Below are 21,289 nucleotides of genomic sequence, written 5' to 3'. Positions count from 1 at the left end.
GACCAGGGTGAGGTTGGATTTGTTTAAGAGGAAGTGGGTTATGCATGAGTTTTCCTTGCAGACAATGTAAACCTTGTTCCAAAATGATAGTGAAAGTTGAAGGAAACTACCTGGTTTTTGAAAAGTCCACATGACTCTGTGAGAGTCATATCTCAGAACAATACTTCCCTTCAGATCAATAGCTTATTTGCGGCAAATTTATATTTGTTAACAAAGTCAACTTTTATAACTTTATTTTCATCATGTAAAATAATGTTTTGAGCCCTCTGTAAATCCCAAGTTCTGGTGTCAATGTTTTGAGGCTTTTGGGTAAATTTCTGATCAATTCAATGAATATTGCTCTGACTCCTTATTGCCTCTCCATCCTTATCACTCCCTGTTTTCCCTTCCCACCTCGGCTTCAGACAGTGGAAGTCCTTTCAGTCCACATCTGTGTGAGGCAGTCTCTCATCTCCAGGCCTTTGCACATACTCTTTCCCAGGCTAGGAAGAGCCTTCTGTTAGCTTCTGCCTCAATTCATCCAGACAACTGGTACTAGTCTTTAGATATCAGTTAAGGCAGACTCCCTGACTTCCTCAAGGAAGCATTGCCTGATAATAGACAGGATAATAGGCAATTAGTAGTAAATGGTTGATGAAGAAAGATTCATTGAGCAGGCCAGCCATCCAATCTATTTGGAAAAGCCAGGCTTGCTGCAGAATTCTTCCAAGTCTAGTTTAGAGGGCTTGGCTGTTTCTCCTTAAGATATTACCATTCTAAGTATTTCCCTGTATGCTCCAGGTAACCATGAAAAAGGAAATGATAAGAGTACTAGTCTTATCATGCAACGTTATTCCCTTTGTGATGATTCTGTATGTGAAAGTGTAATAAGAAAACAAACATGATTACCACTGATCAGACATTTTCAATTATACAAGCAAATGAAGGTTCAATTACTACTGTACTTTTTAATGCAGTTAAAGGTAGTACGTGTTTGGCATAGATTATGGAATACTGTGCAATATGCACATTATGTTTTAATACCTTCTCATTATACTTGCTTAACTTTTTTAAGAAAGAAGCATCTCGTGACATGGATACACCTGGAGTCACCATGATTGGGCTGTTTGTAAAGCTCACACCAATGGTCAATCCACCTGACACAGAATTGTCATTTTTTACTTTAGTAAGAAGATCATTTGCATCATTATACATCTCTGAAGAGATTTTAGTATCTGCCAGGGCCTGAAAGGAAACACATAAATGTTAGCTTTGCACACATAAAGTTCTATTCCAATTCATAGGTAATATTTAAATCTTTTCTCTGTTAAAAAAAAGCAATGTTTTTTATTATTATAAATACTCCTTTAAAAAGGCTATTCCAAATTGATACTAAAATGCAGAAAATTCAGCTGCTGCTGCTAAGTCACTTCAGTTGTGTCCGACTCTGTGTGACCCCATAGACGGAAGCCCACCAGGCTCCCCCGTCCCTGGGATTCTCCAGGCAAGAACACTGGAGTGGGTTGCCATTTCCTTCTCCAATGTGTGAAAGTGAAAGGTGAAAGTGAAGTCGCTCAGTCGTGTCCGACCCTTAGTGACCCCATGGACTACAGCCTACCAGGATCCTCCATCCATGGGATTTTCTAGGCAATAGTACTGGAGTGGCTTGCCATTGTCTTCTCCGAGAAAATTCAGCAGTGCTTAGTAATTAGTGGTACTATTAAAATATTTATTTAAACATATACACATGATTCTGATAAAATGTTATAATGTTCTGTGTATTTATTTCTTTCCAGAGGGCTTATCCTCCCTGTGTAGAAGATAGGAAGATAGATACCCTTCCTTCCTGCTTGACTGTAGTTCAGTTCAGTCGCTCAGTCATGTCCAACTCTGCAACCCCATGAATCACAGCACGCCAGGCCTCCCTGTCCATCACCAACTCCCGGAGTTCACTCAAACTCATGTCCATCAAGTTGGTGATGCCATTCAGCCATCTCATTCTCTGTCGTCCCCGTATCCTCCCGCCCCCAATCCTTCCCAGCATCAGAGTCTTTTCCAGTGAGTCAACTCATCGCATGAAGTGGCCAAAGTATTGGAGTTTCAGCTTTAGCATCAGTCCTTCCAATGAACACCCAGGATTGATCTCCTTTAGAATGGACTGGTTGGATCTCCTTGCAGTCCAAGGGACTCTCAAGAGTCTTCTCCAACACCACAGTTCAAAAGCATCGATTCTTTGGCGATCAGCCTTCTTCACAGTCCAACTCTCACATCCATACATGACCACTGGAAAAACCATAGCCTTGACTAGACAGAACTTTGTTGGCAAAGTAATGTCTCTGCTTTTTAATATACTATCTAGGTTGGTCTAGGGAAATACAGAAAGCCATATCTAGGCATGGACAAGAGGCAAAGGCAGGCAGGTGGTGACAGTTCTAAGTAGAGGTAGGCTTAGGGACCACCCAAAAGTGTTTGGTTATTTCATTCCAGGATTGCATTTCTCAGCCAGTTTGACTGAGGTCTGGGAAGTGAGTGTTAGGAGCCCATGGGTGGTTTGTTCTGTAATCACAAGAGCATGTGTTGAGATGGAGGCTCCATTAATTTGGGTCCTGAGTGTCCGTGATGATGAGAGTTTCCTTTCCACCTTAGGATGAATGAATAGCAGAGGAGGGGCATTACTGTTTTAAACCACTGAGATTGAAGAATCTTTTGTTGCCACAGCGTAGCCTAGACTATCTTGCCTGACACATAGGCCCTAGACCATCCTCCGGTTAAGAAAACGGCATTGCCTATGTCTTTCAGCTTGGCTTACTTAGACATGATGGCAGAGGTGGAAGTGGGCTGGGGCGAGCCAGTTTCTTTTTTTTTTTAAATGTAACTATAGTTGATTTACAGCATTGTGTTAGTTTCAGGTATGTAGCTTCAGATTCATTTCCATTGCAGTTTATTACAGGACATTGAATATAGTTCTCTGTGCTATACAGTAAATCCTCATTGTTTATTTTATATGTAGTAGTTTGCATCTGTTACTCCCATACTCCTGATTTATCTCTCCCCTTCTCCTTTCCCCTTTGGTAGCCCTAAGTTTGTTTTATATGTATGTGAGTCTATTATTATTTTGTGCTTAAGCTGATTTGTATTAATTTTTTAGATTCCACATACAGGTGATCGTATAATGTTTATCTTTGCCTGGCTTATTTAGTGTGATAATGTCTAGGTCCAACCATGTTGTTGCAAATGGCACTGTCATTCTTTTTTTATGACTAATATTCTATTGTATATATGTACCACATTTTCTTCATCTATTCTCTGTTGATGGACATTTGCTTCCACATCTTAGCTATTGTGGACACTGGGAACCAACTTCTTAAAACAGAATCCATAAGCCTAGCCTTATCCTCTGTCCTCTGTCCTTATCTTCTTATCCTTTGAGAAACTTGGGGGGATGAAGGATGTGACTAGATAGTTGTTCAGGGTCCTGGCATCCTATTATCTCTCTATATAGATAGAATGTAGATAGAATATATATGATACAGAGAGAATTTGCATCATCTAGCCTCCTTTCTAAATGCTGTATAGCCAGACTTAGTTCAGATAGATCCAGATTGAAATCTTGTCTCTGCTACCTGTTGGGCCTAACATTTATTCCTCTAAGTCTCTGGGATTTTTAATATCTAAAATGGGTCAATGGTAATATCTGTTCCATTGTCGTGTAATGAGGATTCAGTGGGAGAATTTGTGTGAAAGTAGGAGGGGACACTTGGTAAGCCTCCGTTGAGGGGTGCTGTGTAGATGGCTCACCCACAGGGTGAGGTAGAGAAATGAATGGTCAGGAACAGGCCCTGGATCTGACTGTGATCTCCATGGTGACCAGGAGACTGCGGAATTTTAAAGATGTGGAGAATCTTAAGGAACCTTAGCAATTTTCAAGCACTTTTCGATATCAGAACCTTTTCTTCCAACAAAATCATGTACAGAAAGCCAAGAGATGAAGGTCATCAGTGAGGACCTGCCCTTGGGGAAGCAGGGGTACAGGTCTCAGGACCGCCAGCCACCTCCTGTCTTGCCCCCACTTTACATCTTAGGAACCTGAGCCTGGGGAGGGACAGGGAGCTGCTCAAGGTCTGATATACATCTGTTCTAATAGTGTCAAAACCTGGAAATAGGGCTTCTGACCAGCAGCCCAGAAGATAGGGCCCCAGTCTATTTCACTGCTTTAGGACCAGAACTGAGATCTAGCAGAGGTGGTCCATTTACAGTACAGTCCCATTTACAGAGGCTCCCCAGCCCGGACCTTGACTCTTCAGCCCTGAATATGTGCGGGAGCAGGCGCACTGGGAGCTTCAGCCACCAGCAAGCCCTATAGGAAGTAAAATCTTCCAAAGCAAGTCATCCTGTCTTCACCAATAGACTTCCTCTCCATGCCGCCCTGCCACGGTGGCCTGTGAGCACCCCGTTCAGACTTACTTCAAAGTGATATTTCAGGAAATTGTAGGGTTTCCGGAAGTACTTCTCATCATCCCCATAGTAGAGACGCTCACAGGCGGGGTCATACCGAAGCTCCCTCCACTCCCCGTTGTACACAGTCTCACACTGGCCCCCATAGTACCCGGCATCGTACACATTCTGAGTTTCTTCCTGGGTCAGGACATTGTACCTAAATTGAAAAGGAAAGCAGCTTCTAGGAGAGAGCACTGGAAAAGGAAAGAATAACACAAAATTGATGTAACACAGTTGATGTCACTGGTAGGCTGAGCAGTGTTTCTCCCACAGCGTTATGTGAAGCTAACTAGGTTTCCTTGAAGTACCTAAACGACCATTGTAGGAAACAGTGGGAAACAGTGGGCTGGGCATGAGCCCCAACCTTCCCTTAAACCAGACTAGCCAGGCAACATCATTCAGCATCTAGTACAGGGCTCCCACATAGGAGGCACTCCTAAATATTTGTTGAGTAAACTGAAGAAGAATATGCATGATTATCAATATTCTGAGCCCAGGAACTAGACGGTCCAGACCTGTTTCCTGTCTCTGCCACATCTAGCTGTGTGATTGACCTCGGGCAGATCATTTAATCTCTCTGTGTTTCAGTTTAGTCATTTGTAAAAAAAACCAGCTAATACTACTGCCCTCACAGAGTTCAGTTCAGTTCAGTTCAGTTCAGTCGCTCAGTCGTGTCCGACACTCCAAGACCTAAGCATGAGTTAAAACAAGTAAAGGAATCATAATAGTACTCATATGAAATATTAAAAAAAAATGTTGCTGTTGCTGGTTTTTGTTAATATTATTTCAGAAGAAGTTCTGTTGCTAAAAACTAACTTTGAAATATTGGTATAGTTCATAGTGGTAAGCTGATGATCTAATCCTCAGAAAGGCTGTAGTCTTCTAGGCAGCAAGAAGAAGCACAGTGTGAAGTCAGGGAGTTGAGTCACTAAGTCATGTCTGACTCTTTGCGACCTCATGGACTGTATTGCCCACCAGGCTCCTCTGTCAATGGGATTCTCCAGGCAAGAATGCTGGAGTCTCCAGAAGTCAGGGAGACACCTGGTTAATTTCCGGCTGGGTCATTTACTAGCTGTGTGACTTTGTAGAAAGTTTCTACAAACTTCCTGAAGATCGTTTTCCTCATTTGAAGAAGAGAATAGTAAAAGTCTCATTTAGTGAAGTCTAAATGGGAAATAGAACTGTACATGGAACAACAGACTGGTTCCAAATAGGAAAAGGAGTACGTCAAGGCTGTATATATTGTCACCTTGCTTATTTAACTTCTATGCAGAGTGCATCATGAGGAACGCTGGGCTGGAAGAAGCACAAGCTGGAATCAAGATTGCCAGGAGAAATATCAATAACCTCAGATATGCAGATGACACTACCCTTATGGAAGGAAGTGAAGAGGAACTCAAAGCCTCTTGATGAAAGTGAAAGAGGAGAGTGAAAAGGTTGGCTTGAAGCTCAACATTCAGAAAACAAAGATCATGGCATCTGGTCCCATCACTTCATGGGAAATAGATGGAAAAACAGTGGAAACAGTGTCAGACTTTATTTTTCTGGGCTCCAAAATCACTGCAGATGCTGATTGCAGCCATGAAATTAAAAGACGCTTACTCCTTGGAAGGAAAGTTATGACCAACCTTGATAGAATATTAAAAAGCAGAGACATTGCTTTGCCAACCAAGGTCCATCTAGTCAAGGCTATGGTTTTTCCCGTGGTCATGTATGGATGTGAGAGTTGGACTGTGAAGAAAGCTGATCGCCGAAGAATTGATGCTTTTGAACTGTGGTGTTGGAGAAGACTCTTGAGAATCCCTTGGACTGCAAGGAGATCCAACCAGTCCATTCGAAAGGAGATCAATCCTGGGTGTTCATTGGAAGGACTGATGCTAAAGCTGAAACTGCAATACTTTGGCCACCTCATGCGACGAGTTGACTCACTGGAAAAGACTCTGATGCTGGGAAAGGTTGGGAGCGGGAGGATACGGGGACGACAGAGAATGAGATGGCTGGATGGCATCACCGACTCTGTGGACATGAGTTTGAGTGAACTCCGGGAGTTGGTGATGGACAGGGAGGCCTGGCGTGCTGTGATTCATGGGGTCGTGGAGAGTCGGACACGACTGAGCAACTGAACTGAACTGAACTGAACTGAAATGACAGCATTAGGGTAAAACAGAAGTACACTTGACCGTAATACTTCTTTTCCCCTGGCCCAGCACCTTTCTAGAAATATTTTCTGATACTTCCCTCTCTGAGGGTGTTTCATGTCTATCTGCCTAAGTCCTCTGTTTTAGGTCATGGATGGTTTAACCATATCTGGGTAAAAAATAATGTGAAACAGGTGAAAGACAGCTTTCATTTCTTAAAAAGAGAAAGTTAACTGAACAAAAGCATGGAACTTGAGTAAGAGTTCAAAGACCTTACAATCTAAGCCTCTTATGTTGTAGACAATAAAATGATTGCTTTTCTTTGCATCTCAAACTTCTGTTCAGGCTTTAAGACCCAACTCGAACGTTGCCTCCTCTGTATCACCTTCTTTGATTATCCTGGACAGACATTTGTTCCTCCCCTGTGTTCCCATGGCATTCGATGATTGCCTCTGGCATAGCATATGTCATGTTTGTTTATTTCCTTTGTGAAAAGGCACAAAGGCAAATTAGCAGGGGAAGGATTATGAATAAAACCTGCTTCAAAAGAATAAATGGATAATTATAGAGTACTTGGTGTATAGTAGAAATTCAATGTAAGTGAACTTCCTTCTTCTCTTCCTTTCTCCATCTCTTTCTTCCTATTAGTGGAAGTGATGTAATAATAGCTGTGATGAATTGAATACACATTTTACCAGACATTTAGCATACATTAGCTTTCAACCTCATAACAATTTTGCAAATGTGAAAATTGAAGCTCAGAAAAATTAAGTAACTTGACTATTGTCAGAACTGGGATTTTTTCCTAGATTTTTTGGACACTACAATCTAGGTTCTGACTCTTTACCCTGCAATTTCTATCTTTCCACCTATGGGATGTGTTGCTGCCTATCGCTGATAAATACAGGCTCTCTAGTGGACCAAAGAAAAAACTCAAAAGAACCATAAGCTCTAAGATTGTACTGCAATCTCTAACCATAAGTAAAGCCTATGTATATTTGGGGAAAAATCTGATTGCAGAAGCCCTAGTGAAAATAAAAAAAGAGAAATTCCACTTTCTGGAAACTTGTTCTGCAGAAATATTCACATGTGTGTACAAAATTATATATATGAAAATGTTCATTGTAGCACTGTTTATGAAAGGGAAAAGGGGGAAATAATCTAATTATCTTTCAGTTCCTTAGGATGTAATTTAATTATCATGCAGTTACACTATAGAAGAATTGGGAAATTGTTTTGTTTTTCATTTTTTTTTTCCAATTTTTTACAAAGGTCCATATAGTAAATAATTTAGGCCTTGAAGGTTGTGTAGATTTCTGCTGCAACTACTCAACTCTTTCACTGTAGGGCAAAAGATGTGTTTCAATAAAACTTTATTTAAAAATAGACTGCAGGCTGAATTTGGCACCTAGGCCATAGTTTGCTGACCCTTGTTACAGAACACTACATTATTGCTTAGAAAAAGACAATAGATGATACGGTGGGAAATCTTCAAAATATTAAGTGAAAACAAGTTGCAGGCAGTATGTATAGGCTAATCATACTGCTTATGCCTATAATGCACAATACATTTAATTGAATCCTTTCCATACAGCGTATGTTGGCAGTGCATTTATACATGATTGGGAAGTCCCAAGTTAACAAGGGTCAGCTCCAAGGAAGGAAGAGAGAGAGGGAAAGCGGGTGGGACAAGATTAAGGACAGTGAAGGAAAAAGTTCAGTTTTTACCTCAGTTTCTACTTTTGTAACAATAAATAAAAATTAAAAACTGGAACAGTTCTATGAACACCTACAAGACCTTTTAGAAGTAACACCCAAAAAAGATGTCCTTTTCATTATAGGGGACTGGAATGCAAAAGTAGGAAGTCAAGAAACACCTGGAGTAACAGGCTAATTTGGTCTTGGAGCACGGAATGAAGCAGGGCAAAGGCTAATAGAGTTTTGTCAAGAGAACGCCCTGGTCATAGCAAACACCCTCTTCCAACAACACAAGAGAAGACTCTACACATGGACATCACCAGATGGTCAACACCGAAATCAGATTGATTATATTCTTTGCAGCCAAAGATGGAGAAGCTCTATACAGTCAGCAAAAACAAGACCAGGAGCTGACTGTGGCTCAGATCATGAACTCATTATTGCCAAATTCAGACTTCAGTTGAAGAAAGTAGGGAAAACCACTAGACCATTCAGATATGACCTAAATAAAATCCCTTATGATTATACAGTGGAAGTGAGAAATAGATTTAAGGGACTAGACCTGATAGATAGAGTGCCTGATGAACTCTGGACAGAGGTTCGTGACATTGTACAGGAGACAGGGACCAAGACCATCCCCATGGAAAAGAAATGCAAAAAAGCAAAATGGCTGTCTGAGGAGGCCTTACAAATAGCTGTGAAAAGAAGAGAAGCGAAAAGCAAAGGAGAAAAGGAAAGGTATAAGCATCTGAATGCAGAGTTCCAAAGAATAGCAAGGAGACATAAGAAAGCCTTCCTCAGTGATCAATGCAAAGAAATAGATGAAAACAACAGAATAGAAAAAACAAGAGATCTCTTCAAGAAAATTAGAGATTCCAAAGGAACATTTCATGCAAAGATGGGCTCAATAAAAGACAGAAATGGTATGGACCTAACAGAAGCAGAAGATATTAAGAAGAGGTGACAAGAATACACAGAAGAACTGTACAAAAAAGATCTTCACGACCAAGATAGTCACGATAACGTGATCACTGACCTAGAGCCAGACATCTTGGAATGTGAAGTCAAGTGGGCCTTAGAAAGCATCACTACGAACAAAGCTAGTGGAGGTGATGGAATTCCAATTGAGCTACTTCAAATCTTGAAAGATGATGCTGTGAAAGTGCTGCACTCAATATGCCAGCAAATATGGAAAACTCAGCAGTGGCCACAGGACTGGAAAAGGTCAGTCTTCATTCCAATCCCAAAGAAAGGCAATGCCAAAGAATGCTCAAACTACCACACAATTGCACTCATCTCACATGCTAGTAAAGTCATGCTCAAAATTCTCCAAGCCAGGCTTCAACAGTACATGAACTGTGAACTTCCAGATGTTCAAGCAGGTTTTAGAAAAGGCAGAGGCACCAGAGATCAAGTTGCCAACATCCGCTGGATCATGGTGAAAGCAAGAGAGTTCCAGAAAAACATCTATTTCTGTTTCATTGACTATGCCAAAGCCTTTGACTGTGTGGATCACAATAAACTGTGGAAAATTCTTCAAGAGATGGGAATACCAGACCACCTGACCTGCCTCGTGAGAAACCTGTATGCAGGTCAGGAAGCAATAGTCAGAACTGTACATGGAACAACAGACTGATTCCAAATAGGAAAAGGAGTACGTCAAGGCTGTATATTGTCACCTTGCTTATTTAACTTCTATGCAGAGTACATCATGAGGAACGCTGGGCTGGAAGAAGCACAAGCTGGAATCAAGATTGCTTGCTGGGAGAAATATCAATAACCTCAGATATGCAGATGACACCATCCTCATGGCAGAAAGTGAAGAGGAACTCAAATGCCTCTTGATGAAAGGGAAAGAAGAGAGTGAAAATGTTGGCTTGAAGCTCAACATTCAGAAAACAAAGATCATGGCATCTGGTCCCATCACTTCATGGGAAATAGATGGAAAAACAGTGGAAACAGTGTCAGACTTTATTTTTTTGGGCTCCAAAATCACTGCAGATGCTGATTGCAGCCATGAAATTAAAAGATGCTTACTCCTTGGAAGGAAAGTTATGACCAACCTAGATAGTATATTAAAAAGCAGAGACATTACTTTGCCAACAAAGGTCCGTCTAGTCAAGGCTATGGTTTTTCCCGTGGTCATGTATGGATGTGAGAGTTGGACTGTGAAGAAAGCTGATCACCGAAGAATCGATGCTTTTGAACTGTGGTGTTGGAGAAGACTCTTGAGAGTCCCTTGGACTGCAAGGAGATCCAACCAGTCCATTCGAAAGGAGATCAGTCCTGGGTGTTCATTGGAAGGACTGATGCTAAAGCTGAAACTGCAATACTTTGGTCACCTCATGCGATGAGTTGACTCACTGGAAAAGACTCTGATGCTGGGAAAGTTTGGGGGCGGGAGGAGAAGGGGACGACAGAGAATGAGATGGCTTGATGGCATGACCGACTTGATGGAGATGAGTTTGAGTGAACTCCAGGAGTTGGTGATGGACAGGGAGGCCTGGCATGTTGTGATTCATGGGGTCACAGAGAGTCGGACATGACTGAGCGACTGAACTGAACTGAACTGAAAAACTGGGAAATGCCTAAATAAGACAAAAATAAAATATCAGGAAAGGCCTCTGAGATCTTATAGATGAATGGAAAAACAACCATAATGTCAGCTCTCGGGAGTGGAGGTGACCCCTTTCTGCTGGTTTCAGTGTTCAGTGTGAGCAAAGTACTAAACCCAACAAGTATTAGTATATTTGAAATTGTCCTGATTGAGTCACATGAGATCAGGGTCATGGTCTGAGATCTTTTTGTCAATAAGATCGTTTTTTGTAATTTTTGTAATTTTTTTTCAATTTTTGTAATCATTTTCCAAGTCAACACCTCAGTATTTCATGCTCATACTCTTTGCATCCCAGGGTCATGTTCAAAATCAAGATTTTGGTGGTAGAGCCTGAAATATGCCCTCCCAATATTCATATGTTGAAGTCCTGACTCCCGAAAGCTCAGAATTTTACAGTATTTTGGTGATAGGATCCTTAAAATGGCAATTGAGGTAGAATGAGCTTATTAGAGAAGGCTCTAATCCAGTATGCCTGGTGTTCTTACAAGAAGAGGAAGTTAGGACACAGCCATGGACAGACGGAAGACACTGTGAGGACACAGGGAGAAGATGGCCATTCAGTACCGAGGAGAGAGGCCTCAGCAAAAGCAATCCTACCTTCATCTCAGGTTTCTAGCCTCCTGAGAAAATAAGTTTTCTATTGCTTAAGCCACCTAGTTTGTGGCACTTTGTTATGGCAGTCCCAGAAAACTAATATTATTGGTCTAAAAGAAACAAATACTTGATCATCTTTTCACGTGTAAGTGTCCACATGCACTTACAGGATTCTGCCCTATCTGGTAGGTGGGCTGTGATCCGAAGTCATTAAAGCTCAGTGAATGAGCGCTGCATGTCACAGAACCCACACATGACTAGGAGTGGGCTGCCACAGGGCCCGGCTGCCGTGTGATGATTACTACCTCTCTCAGGTTCCTCATCTGTAACGATCCAGCTGCTCCTACTGATTTCACTGCAGTCAATACTCAGCGACAGACTGTTCTAGGAAAAGCTCTGATATAGAGGCTGCAGAGATGAAAACATAAATCAGAGCAGCCTCTGCCCTCAACGAGTTTATGTTCAAGTTAGGGGACAAGGCCCGAGGCAAAGACTGGCAATACCATGTGTCACTACGAGCTCTGCCCTGTGCTGGGTGCTGGAGAAGCAGAGATGACGAGGGATCCCTCAGCCTGGGAAACAGATGTCTCTGTCCTGTTGGCTAAGTGCTGGGAGAGGAGGACACACAGGGATGCTCGGAGCAGTGCGAGGGGGCTAAGCCAGCCTAAGCAGCATTGAGAGGGGGAACGGGGGTGTCCAAAAGACCAGCTAGAGGTGATGATGCCTGGGTGCCTTAACTGGTCTGTCACAGCAAAATACACCCAATACAATACCCAAGTCTGGGTGACTCAAAGAATTTTGACAAATTTATGTTCTCTCAGTTCTGGAAGCTGGACGTCTAGGAGAAAGGTACCGTCAGGGTTGGTTTCTGATAAGGCCTCTCTTCCTGGGTTGCAGATAGCCACCTTCTTGCCAAGTCCTCACATGGTGCCTTCTCTATGCTTGTGGGGAGAGAGAGCTCTCTGGTGTCTCTTCCTCTTCATATAAGTATGCCAATCCTATTGGATTAGGGCCCCACCCTCATGACCTCATTTGACCTAAATTACCTCTGTAAAGGCCCTTTCTCTAAATATTATCACATATGTGTTAGGGCTTCCACATATGAATTTTAGGGGGATGCAATTCAGTGCATAAGACTAGGTAAAACAGTAACCAGATAGGAATATAGGGAAGGATATTCCAGAAAGAAGGAACTACCTTTATGAAAACTCAGAAGAAAAGTGAGTGTTGTGTGTGTGGGTTTGAACCTAAACATAAAGTATACAATGAAGGAAAGTTAGAATCAAGGCTGATTGGATCTCAACAGATTAAAAAAAAAAAGTGTCCTGAGAGGTGTAAGTCAGCAGTTGCAGAGTGGAGATTCAAGCTCCACTGTGTCTCACCTTAAAGGCCATTTTCTTTGCAGTGTGTCACTATGTTAGCCTTGGTTGTATCAGCAACTGCAGTGCAAAGCAGAGTATGAACAGGGCTACTGAAAAGTGCACTTCGTCAGAGAAGAGTTATTTGGGGGAATACTGGAAGCCTTCATGGTAGATGTAGCTTCATAAATGGGCCTTGGAAACGGAATTGGGACAAGAGGAATGAGCAGTAGGGTGGGAAAGGGTTAAATAAGAATATACGGATAGAGACATAGAGGGGAAAACGGGAGCTATGTCATGTAAACAGGACTGAGCAAATCACCTCTTATGGACTGAATTTTGTGCCCCCCAAATTCATATGCTAAAACCCTAACCCCCCATGTGATGGTATATAGGAGGAGACCTTTGGGAGGTGCTTTGGTCATCAGGGTGGACCCCTCATGAATGGAGCTACTGCTCTTAGAGAGGAAACCCACAGGGCACCCTGATCCCTTCCACCATCAGAGGACACAGCGAGAAGACTGCTGACTGAAAGAACACCCTCACCTGACGAGGCTGGCACCCTGATCTCAGACTTCCAGCCGCAGAAGTCTGAGAAATAAATTTCTGTTGTTTATAGGCCACCCAGTGTGTAGCATCTTGTTAGAGCAGCCTGAGTGAACTAAAACACTAGAGGGACAGTGGCCTCTCAGGATGCACTCTAGAGGAATTCCTCCCAAAGACCCTCTTGTGTCCCTGAAACCAATAGTCATGATTGATGAAAGATCATGCCCGGGACTCACAGAATCAGCAGGCAGTGACTCACCCCAAGGCTGCCCTCTCTGATCCTGGAATTGGGTCATACTGGCTGCAGTCATTTTCCGACACCCTGACATCCTCACAGTCGTCCTCATCGGAGCCATCCAGGCAGTCCTTGTCTCCATTGCACACCAGGTGGCGTTTCAGGCAGCGACCTGAGCAAGGAGAGGCGGTGGATGCTTCTAGAGCCTCCAGGACTCCCCCCCTCCCTCATGACCTGTATCAGTTCAGTTCAGTTCAGTTCAGTTGCTCAGTCATGTTGGACTCTTTGAGACCCCACGGACTGCAGCACGCCAGGCCTCACTGTCAGTCACCAACTCCCAGAGTTTACTCAAACCCATGTCCATTGAGTCAGTGATGCCATCCAACCATCTCATCCTCTGACATCCCCTCCTCCTCCTGCCCTCAATCTTTCCCAGCATCAGGGTCTTTTCAAATGAGTCAGCTCTTTGCATCAGGTGGCCAAAGTATTGGAGTTTCAGCTTCAACATCAGTCCTTCCAATGAATACTCAGGACTGATTTCCTTTAGGATGGACTGGTTTGATCTTCCAGTCCAAGGGACTCTCTCAAGAGTCTCCTCCAACACCACAGTTCAAAAGCACCAATTCTTTGGTGCTCAGCTTTCTTTATAGGTCAACTCTCACATCCATACATGAATACTGGATCTGTTCCATCTCTGAAACAGCCCTTCAGTCCTCAGTGCTGTCCCATCCTCCTGTAATCCTCACTGCCTCCACCCTCCTCCCAGCCTCACTGTCTCCCACCTGCAGGACCTCAGCTCGGACCCTACCCCAGGCTCCTCCTCTCTGTTCAGTCTCCATATCACAGCCCCAGGGATCTAAAATGCTCTGCACCCTCCAGAGCCTCCCTATTCCTCTGTCTCCAAATGCCACCATCTGGTCCCCAGTTAAAAACCTGGCCCATCCCCTGCCTCTCTTCCCAAAGCACTTATCTTGGGCTGATTACGAGTCTCTAAACCCTTGTGCTTTTGCACATTTTGTCTCTTAGCAAACTTGTTCAAAGTCTCAGTTCAAGTACTGTGTTCAATCCTGCCCTGACTCTCCAAAGCAGATTTAGGCACCCCCTGCCAGAGAATCTGTACATTGGACCCTATACATACACCCATTATACTAGCTATCACAGGATATTGTCATTGATGCCTTATTGGTCTGTCTCCAAAGAGTCTAGGAGTACTGAGGGTCAAGCACATGAATTTTTTTTCTCTGCATCACCAGCAGGTAGCACATTACCTGGTCATCATATGCTCTCAATATTTATTCAATGAATGGATGGATGTGTGAATTGTACCTTTTTAAAATCAGCATATGTTCCTAAGAACTTGCATCAGGATTGCTGGCTTGGCTTCAAATTCAGGTTCCTAGGTCCCATCTGAAACTTCCAGAATGATAACTTCTGGGGCTCTGGAGTTCTGCATTCTAACAAGCTCCTGGAAAACTGTTTTTTACATTAAGTTTGACAGGCACAGCTGTTATCCTGCTGAGATGTTACTTACCTGTCTCCTTACACTGGAAATCCTGTCCACACTGTGCTTGACTCAGACAAGCTGTGGGACTGTGACAGCTGGCTTGGTCCCAGACATTCCCACTGCAGATGGTTCCCCCAAACTTGTTTGGCTGCAAGAGGCTTCGGTATCTGTACTAAATCAGATTTGGAAGCAGACACATTCATCGTCTTATCAATCAACCAAGATTGGTGCAGGCAGGTCTCAGCTCAACATAACGAATGACTGTCTTAATGATTGAGAGCCGCAAAGCTGTCTTTTGAGGGGATGAGTAATCATAAATGCTGATGTTCAACCAGAGGTTGTCATCAGCTGGAATATTGAATTAGGGCCTCCAAACATCAAATAAGAAGTTTGGACTAGGTATTTCTAGGGTCTTCCTCCTTGCCAGGAAGGACCTCCATCTTCCCTTTCTGAAGCCAGTTAGTACCTATTCATCTTTCAAGATCATGGTTTACCTTCTTGGGAAAAAACTTTTATAATTTAGGAATATATTCTCAGTTCCCTATGAACCCTCTCTCCTAGCACTTGTCATATAAGGTTGTTACTGTCTGCTTCTTACTCTACGTATCTCCTTATTTTAGGAACAATTTTCATATGGGGTTAGGGCTGCCAAAGGGAAGACCATGTCTTATTTGGCTTCATATACTTGGCATTTGATCTATGATGCATTGCATGGGAGACACTTTTAGAAGATGTTTATTGCTTCTCCTTTGTAAAATTTTTTCTGGTCATGGCATCTCCTCTTTCCTTGTGACATATCTCATATGATTCAGGTAGGGGTGATGTCACCCCCTTAGTCACAGGGTTGTGTGGATATGAATGAGGCAGGGAAACCAGGGCCTCATATCTGCCAAGTCGCGATGATTTGTTCATGACTCGACCTTATGGCAGTCATAGTCCTCTCTGGGAATTTTCTTTCAGGACTTTTGGAAAAACCAGTTCCTTTTTAGCTGAAGTTGCCCGGTATCAAGTGATCTTGTTGCTTGCGAGGTAGAAAGAGCCCTTGCAAGAGGTCAAGAGACAAACAGAGCTCTGATAAATGCTTACTGAAGAAAGGACAGAAAGAATAAAATGCATACCAATCTTGGGCTCGAAGTTTTTATGTTACTGTTTTCTATAGGGTGTACAGTGTGAGGTACTAGTGTATCAGGAGGAAGCTGAAGAGTAAGATAGTCCAAGAAATTGAAGTTCCATCCCTGTCTTTGAGAAGCTCAGAGTCTAGTTGACGAGATAAAAAATAAAACAACATGGAACATGGGCGTATAGAGAGCTTCATACAGAGTGTCAGTCAGCACCATAGTATCTGCTGCCTCTTACACTGGCTCAGCCCACAGGTCCTGCCTTCAAGATATAAGAAAGTAAATAGGAAAGCAATGACTTGAGAAGCAAGAGAATTGAGCTCCTGACTTGAATCTCTCTCTGACTCACTGTGTACAGTAGCAGTGCCTGATACTTTCTGCCTCAGTTTCCAAATCTGTAAAATGAGGTGGTTGACCTAGTTTACTTCACTAATCATAATTAGTAGTGATTCCTCCACTTGTATCCTATAGTTTGAAGAGCACAGGCATGAGATTAGCCCCAAATGAGACAGAGGACCCTGGTGAGCTGCCGTCTATGGGGTCGCACAGAGTCGGACACAACTGACGTGACTTAGTAGCAGCAGACCAACTTGGGATCAAACCCCAGATTCACTTACCAACTGCCAATGAGCAAGTCACTTATCTTTTCTGAGCATCTGTTGTCTAATATGTAAAGTGGTTGTGATGATCAGTTCACTTCAGTTCAGTTCGGTTGCTCAGTCGTGTCCAACTCTTTGCGACCCCATGAATCACAGTACACCAGGCCTCCCTGTCCATCATCAACTCCCGGAGTTCACTCAAACTCATCTCCATCGAGTCGGTGATGCCATCCAGCCATCTCATTCTCTGTTGTCCCCTTCTCCTCCCGCCCCCAATCCCTCCCAGCATCAGAGTCTTTTCCAGCGAGTCAACTCGTCACATGAAGTGGCCAGTGTATTGGAGTTTCAGCTTTAGTATCAGTCCTTCCAATGAACACCCAGGATTGATCTCCTTTAGAATGGACTGGTTGGATCTCCTTGCAGTCCAAGGGACTCTCAAGAGTCTTCTCCAGTACCACAGTTCAAAAGCATCAATTCTTCAGTGATCAGCTTTCTTTGCAGTCTAATTCTCACATCCATACATGACCACTGGAAAAACTATAGCCTTGACTAGACGGACCTTTGTTGACAAAGTAATGTCTCTGCTTTTTAATATGCTGTCTAGGTTGGTCATAACTTTCCTTCCAAGGAGTAAGTGTCTTTTAATGTCATGGCTGCAATCAGCATCTGCAGTGATTTTGGAGCCCCCAAAAATAAAGTCTGACACTGTTTCCACTGTTTCCCCATCTATTTCCCATGAAGTGATGGGGCCAGATTAAATGATCTTAATTTTCTGATTGTTGAGCTTTAAGCCAACCTTTTCACTCTCCTCTTTCCCTTTCATCAAGAGGCTTTATAGTTCCTCTTCACTTTCTGCCATAAGGGTGGTGTTATCTGCATATCTGAGGTTATTGATATTTCTCCTGGCAATCTTGATTCCAGCTTGTGCTCTTCCAGCCCAGTGTTTCTCATGATATACTCTGCATGTAAGTTAAATAAGCAGGGTGACAATATACAACCTTGACGTACTCCTTTTCCTATTTGGAACCAGTGTGTTGTTCCATGTCCAGTTCTAACTGTTGCTTCCTGACCTGCACACAGGTTTCTCAAGAGGCAGGTCAGGTGGTCTGGTATTCCCATCTCTTGAGGAATTTTCCACAGTTTATTGTGATCCACACAGTCAAAGGCTTTGGCATAGTCAATAAAGCAGAAATAGATGTTTTTCTGGAACTCTCATGCTTTTTCCATGTACAGCAGATATTGGCAGTTTGATCTCTGGTGCCTCTGCCTTTTCTAAAACCTGCTTGAACATCTGGAAGTTCACGGTTCAAGTATTGCTGAAGCCTGGCTTGGAGAATTTTGAGCATGACTTTTCTAGACTGTGAGATGAGTGCAATTGTGTGGTAGTTTGAGCATTCTTTGGCATTGCCTTTCTTTGGGATTGGAATGAAAACTGACCTTTTCCAGTCCTGTGGCCACTGCTGAATTTTCCAAATTTGCTGGCATATTGAGTGCAGCCCTTTCACAGCATCATCTTTCAGGATTTGAAATAACTCAACTCCACTAGCTTGGTTTGTAGTGATGCTTTCTAAGGCCCACTTGATTTCACATTCCAAGATGTCTGGCTCTAGGTGAGTGATCACACCATCATGATTATTTGGGTCGTGAAGATCTTTTTTGTACAGTTCTTCTGTGTATTCTTGTCACCTCTTCTTAATATCTTCTGCTTCTGTTAGGTCCCTTCCATTTCTGTCCTTTATTGAGCCCATCTTTGCATGAAATCTTCCCTTTGTATCTCTAATTTTCTTGAAGAGATCTCTAGTCTTTCCCATTCTGTTGTTTTCCTCTATTTCTTTGCATTGATTGCTGAGGAAGGCTTTCTTATCTTTCCTTGTTATTCTTTGGAACTCTACATTCAGATGCTTATGTCTTTCCTTTTCTCCTTTGCTTTTGGCTTCTCTTCTTTTCACAGCTATTTGTAAGGCCTCCTCAGACAGCCATTTTGCTTTTTTGCATTTCCTTTCCATGGGGATGGTCTTGGTCCCTGTCTCCTGTACAGTGTCACGAACCTCTGTCCATAGTTCATCAGGCCTTAGCTTTTAAGGGTTTTGTGAGTGCTAAGTGAGAGTTCTGATACTATGTAGCCTTGTGCCTGGCATATCATTGGTGCTTAATAAGCAGAAATGGTTATTAATGCATGCTTCCAGCGATGAGTACAAAGTAATGTGAGTTCCCCCTCTTTCATCTTGCTCATTTCTGCCTACATGACTGCTCCTTAGCAAAGAGGAAGTTGTAGCAAAAGAAGTGTGGCTCCAACCAGTCCATCTGCCTTTCGTGCTTGTCAGTCAATAACAGTGATGGCAGATCTGTAAACTTTGTGGGAAGAGATTATAATTAATTGTCAATGTGGGGATATGAAGATATTTTCAATATCTACCCACATTCTTGTCCCACAAGGCAGTAAATACAAAAGAGCTTGTCATACCAATATAGCGCCAGTTCTCTTCTCTTTCTTGCCCTTAAAAAACATTCATCAGTTATGAGACCTGCAGTTACCAATATGTTGGTGATGATGATGGTGGTTACTAGTTATTGAGTGCTTACTATTGGCCAAACACTTTACATTCTTTTAAAAAATATTATTTATTTGGCTGCATGTGTTGCCGCATATGGGATCTTTAGTTGAGGCATGCAAGCTCTCAGTTTGTGGCATGTGGGATCTAGTTCCCTGTGTGCATGCGTGAGGACTAAGTCACTTCAGTCATGACCGACTCTTTGTGGCCCTGTGGACTGTAGCCACCAGTCTCCTCTGTCCACAGGATTCTCCAGGCAAGGATACTGAAGTGGGTTGCCATGCCTCCTCCAGGGGATCTTCTTTACCCAGGGATTGAACCTACATCTCTTATGTTTCCTACATTGGCAGGCAAGTTCTAGCACCACCTGGGAAGCCCTCTTATTCTCTGACCAGGAATCAAACCTGGGCCCCAACAAACTGGGAGTGTAGGATCTTAGCCACTGCACCACCAGGGAAGTCCCTCTGCATTGTTTATTCTCACAAGTCTCGGAGGTTACATTCTATTAACGATCCCATCTCAAACTGGGTTAGAATTCCAGTTCTGCAACTCTCAGTGTAGGTGTCACTGGATAAATTCCTTAATTCCTCTGACCCTTGGTGTTCTCATCTGTAATATGAGAGAGGTCTGAGAGTGTTCTGAGGATTAGTGATCACACAGGTAAAGACATCAGCTCTCTGTTCCATTCTGGTGTGTGCCCAGTAATAAGAGCTGTCAACTTTGTCATCATCCTTGTAGCTGTTGGACTACTCTGGAACGATTATGACTGGAAGGTATTGGATTAGGTAACCACTAATATCACTCACTACTCTCCATATAGTTCCAGGAGAGGCATACGGTTCAGATTCATGGGCATTTTGGAATCAGACCGGCCAGATTTTAAATTGAGGCTCTGCTGCGTTGTTAATGGGCAACCTCAGCAAAAGGGAGGACGGTGTCCATCTGTCTATCACTCAGTACTGGCTGCCAAAGTCAAATAAGATGATTTATTCTTAGCACAGTCCTTGGTCTACAGAAATTATTTAATAAATGGCCACTATTATTGTCACTAACATCCTTCATGTGGTTTCTATACTTGGAATGATGGTTCAGGCATCAGGTTCATTCCCACCCACTCCCTAGTTTCTAGGTTGTTACTAAATAATGAAGACATTGTATTGCAGACAGGTTGATAAGGATACCACCACAGGGACTTCTCCGTGCCATTGCCCATGGTTGGTATCATTAAGACATAATTTTCTTTTCTATCTAGTAGACAATGTTTCTTTTCAGAAATGCACATCTTTGGGAGATTTTGAGAGGAAGAAATATATTAATAAAAAGAAACTCAGATGGCCTTTCAATTAAATAGTTAACAGAATCATTTTAAGAATTACCTTAAAGACACAACTTTTTGAATCCCTAAGAAAGTAATCAATGCTGATGTAAACTGTAATTCATTCACCTGTGCTATCTGCTATCTAAACTGTAACACAAGAGAAAAATGTAGCTTTAGGATGTTATTTCAATGTATAATAGGTTGAATAATGGCCACCCAAAGAAATCAAGTCCTAATCCTAGAAAGTAGTAAATGTTACCTCATTTGGGAAAAGGATCTTTGCAGACATCATTAATTTGGAGAAATTACTCTGGATTATCCAGGCGGACTCTGAATGCCATCACAGTGTCCTTGTAAGAGGAAGGCAGAGGGGGATTTCACTTATACACATAAGGGAAACACACACAAGGGAGGGAGTGGTGCAGACAGAAGAGCAGAGATTGGAGCAAGCAGCCTCCAGAAACTGGAAGAAACAAAGAACAACTTCTCCTCTGGAGCTTCCAGAGAGAGCCTGACTCTACTGACACCTCGACTGC

At 42.8% G+C, this 21,289-nt stretch overlaps 1 protein-coding gene across 1 annotated transcript in view; it reads right to left on the bottom strand.

Moving 5' to 3' along the window:
* C8A (complement C8 alpha chain) overlaps window positions 1–21,289 on the bottom strand; it is an 82,576-nt gene that overhangs the window by 41,590 nt on the left and 19,697 nt on the right. The window contains exons 3-6 of the mRNA XM_055403806.2: window positions 15,194–15,338; window positions 13,687–13,834; window positions 4,444–4,633; window positions 1,024–1,224 (exon numbers count right to left, since the gene is read on the bottom strand). Coding sequence (XP_055259781.2) covers window positions 1,024–1,224; window positions 4,444–4,633; window positions 13,687–13,834; window positions 15,194–15,338 — 684 coding nt within the window. The remainder of the gene's footprint in view (window positions 1–1,023; window positions 1,225–4,443; window positions 4,634–13,686; window positions 13,835–15,193; window positions 15,339–21,289) is intronic.

This window comes from Moschus berezovskii, chromosome 4, assembly GCF_049115385.1.
Source record: "Moschus berezovskii isolate FMDL1 chromosome 4, NW_MosBer_1.0, whole genome shotgun sequence".
NCBI lineage: Eukaryota > Metazoa > Chordata > Mammalia > Artiodactyla > Moschidae > Moschus > Moschus berezovskii.
This window is presented reverse-complemented; position numbering and strand designations above follow the sequence as displayed.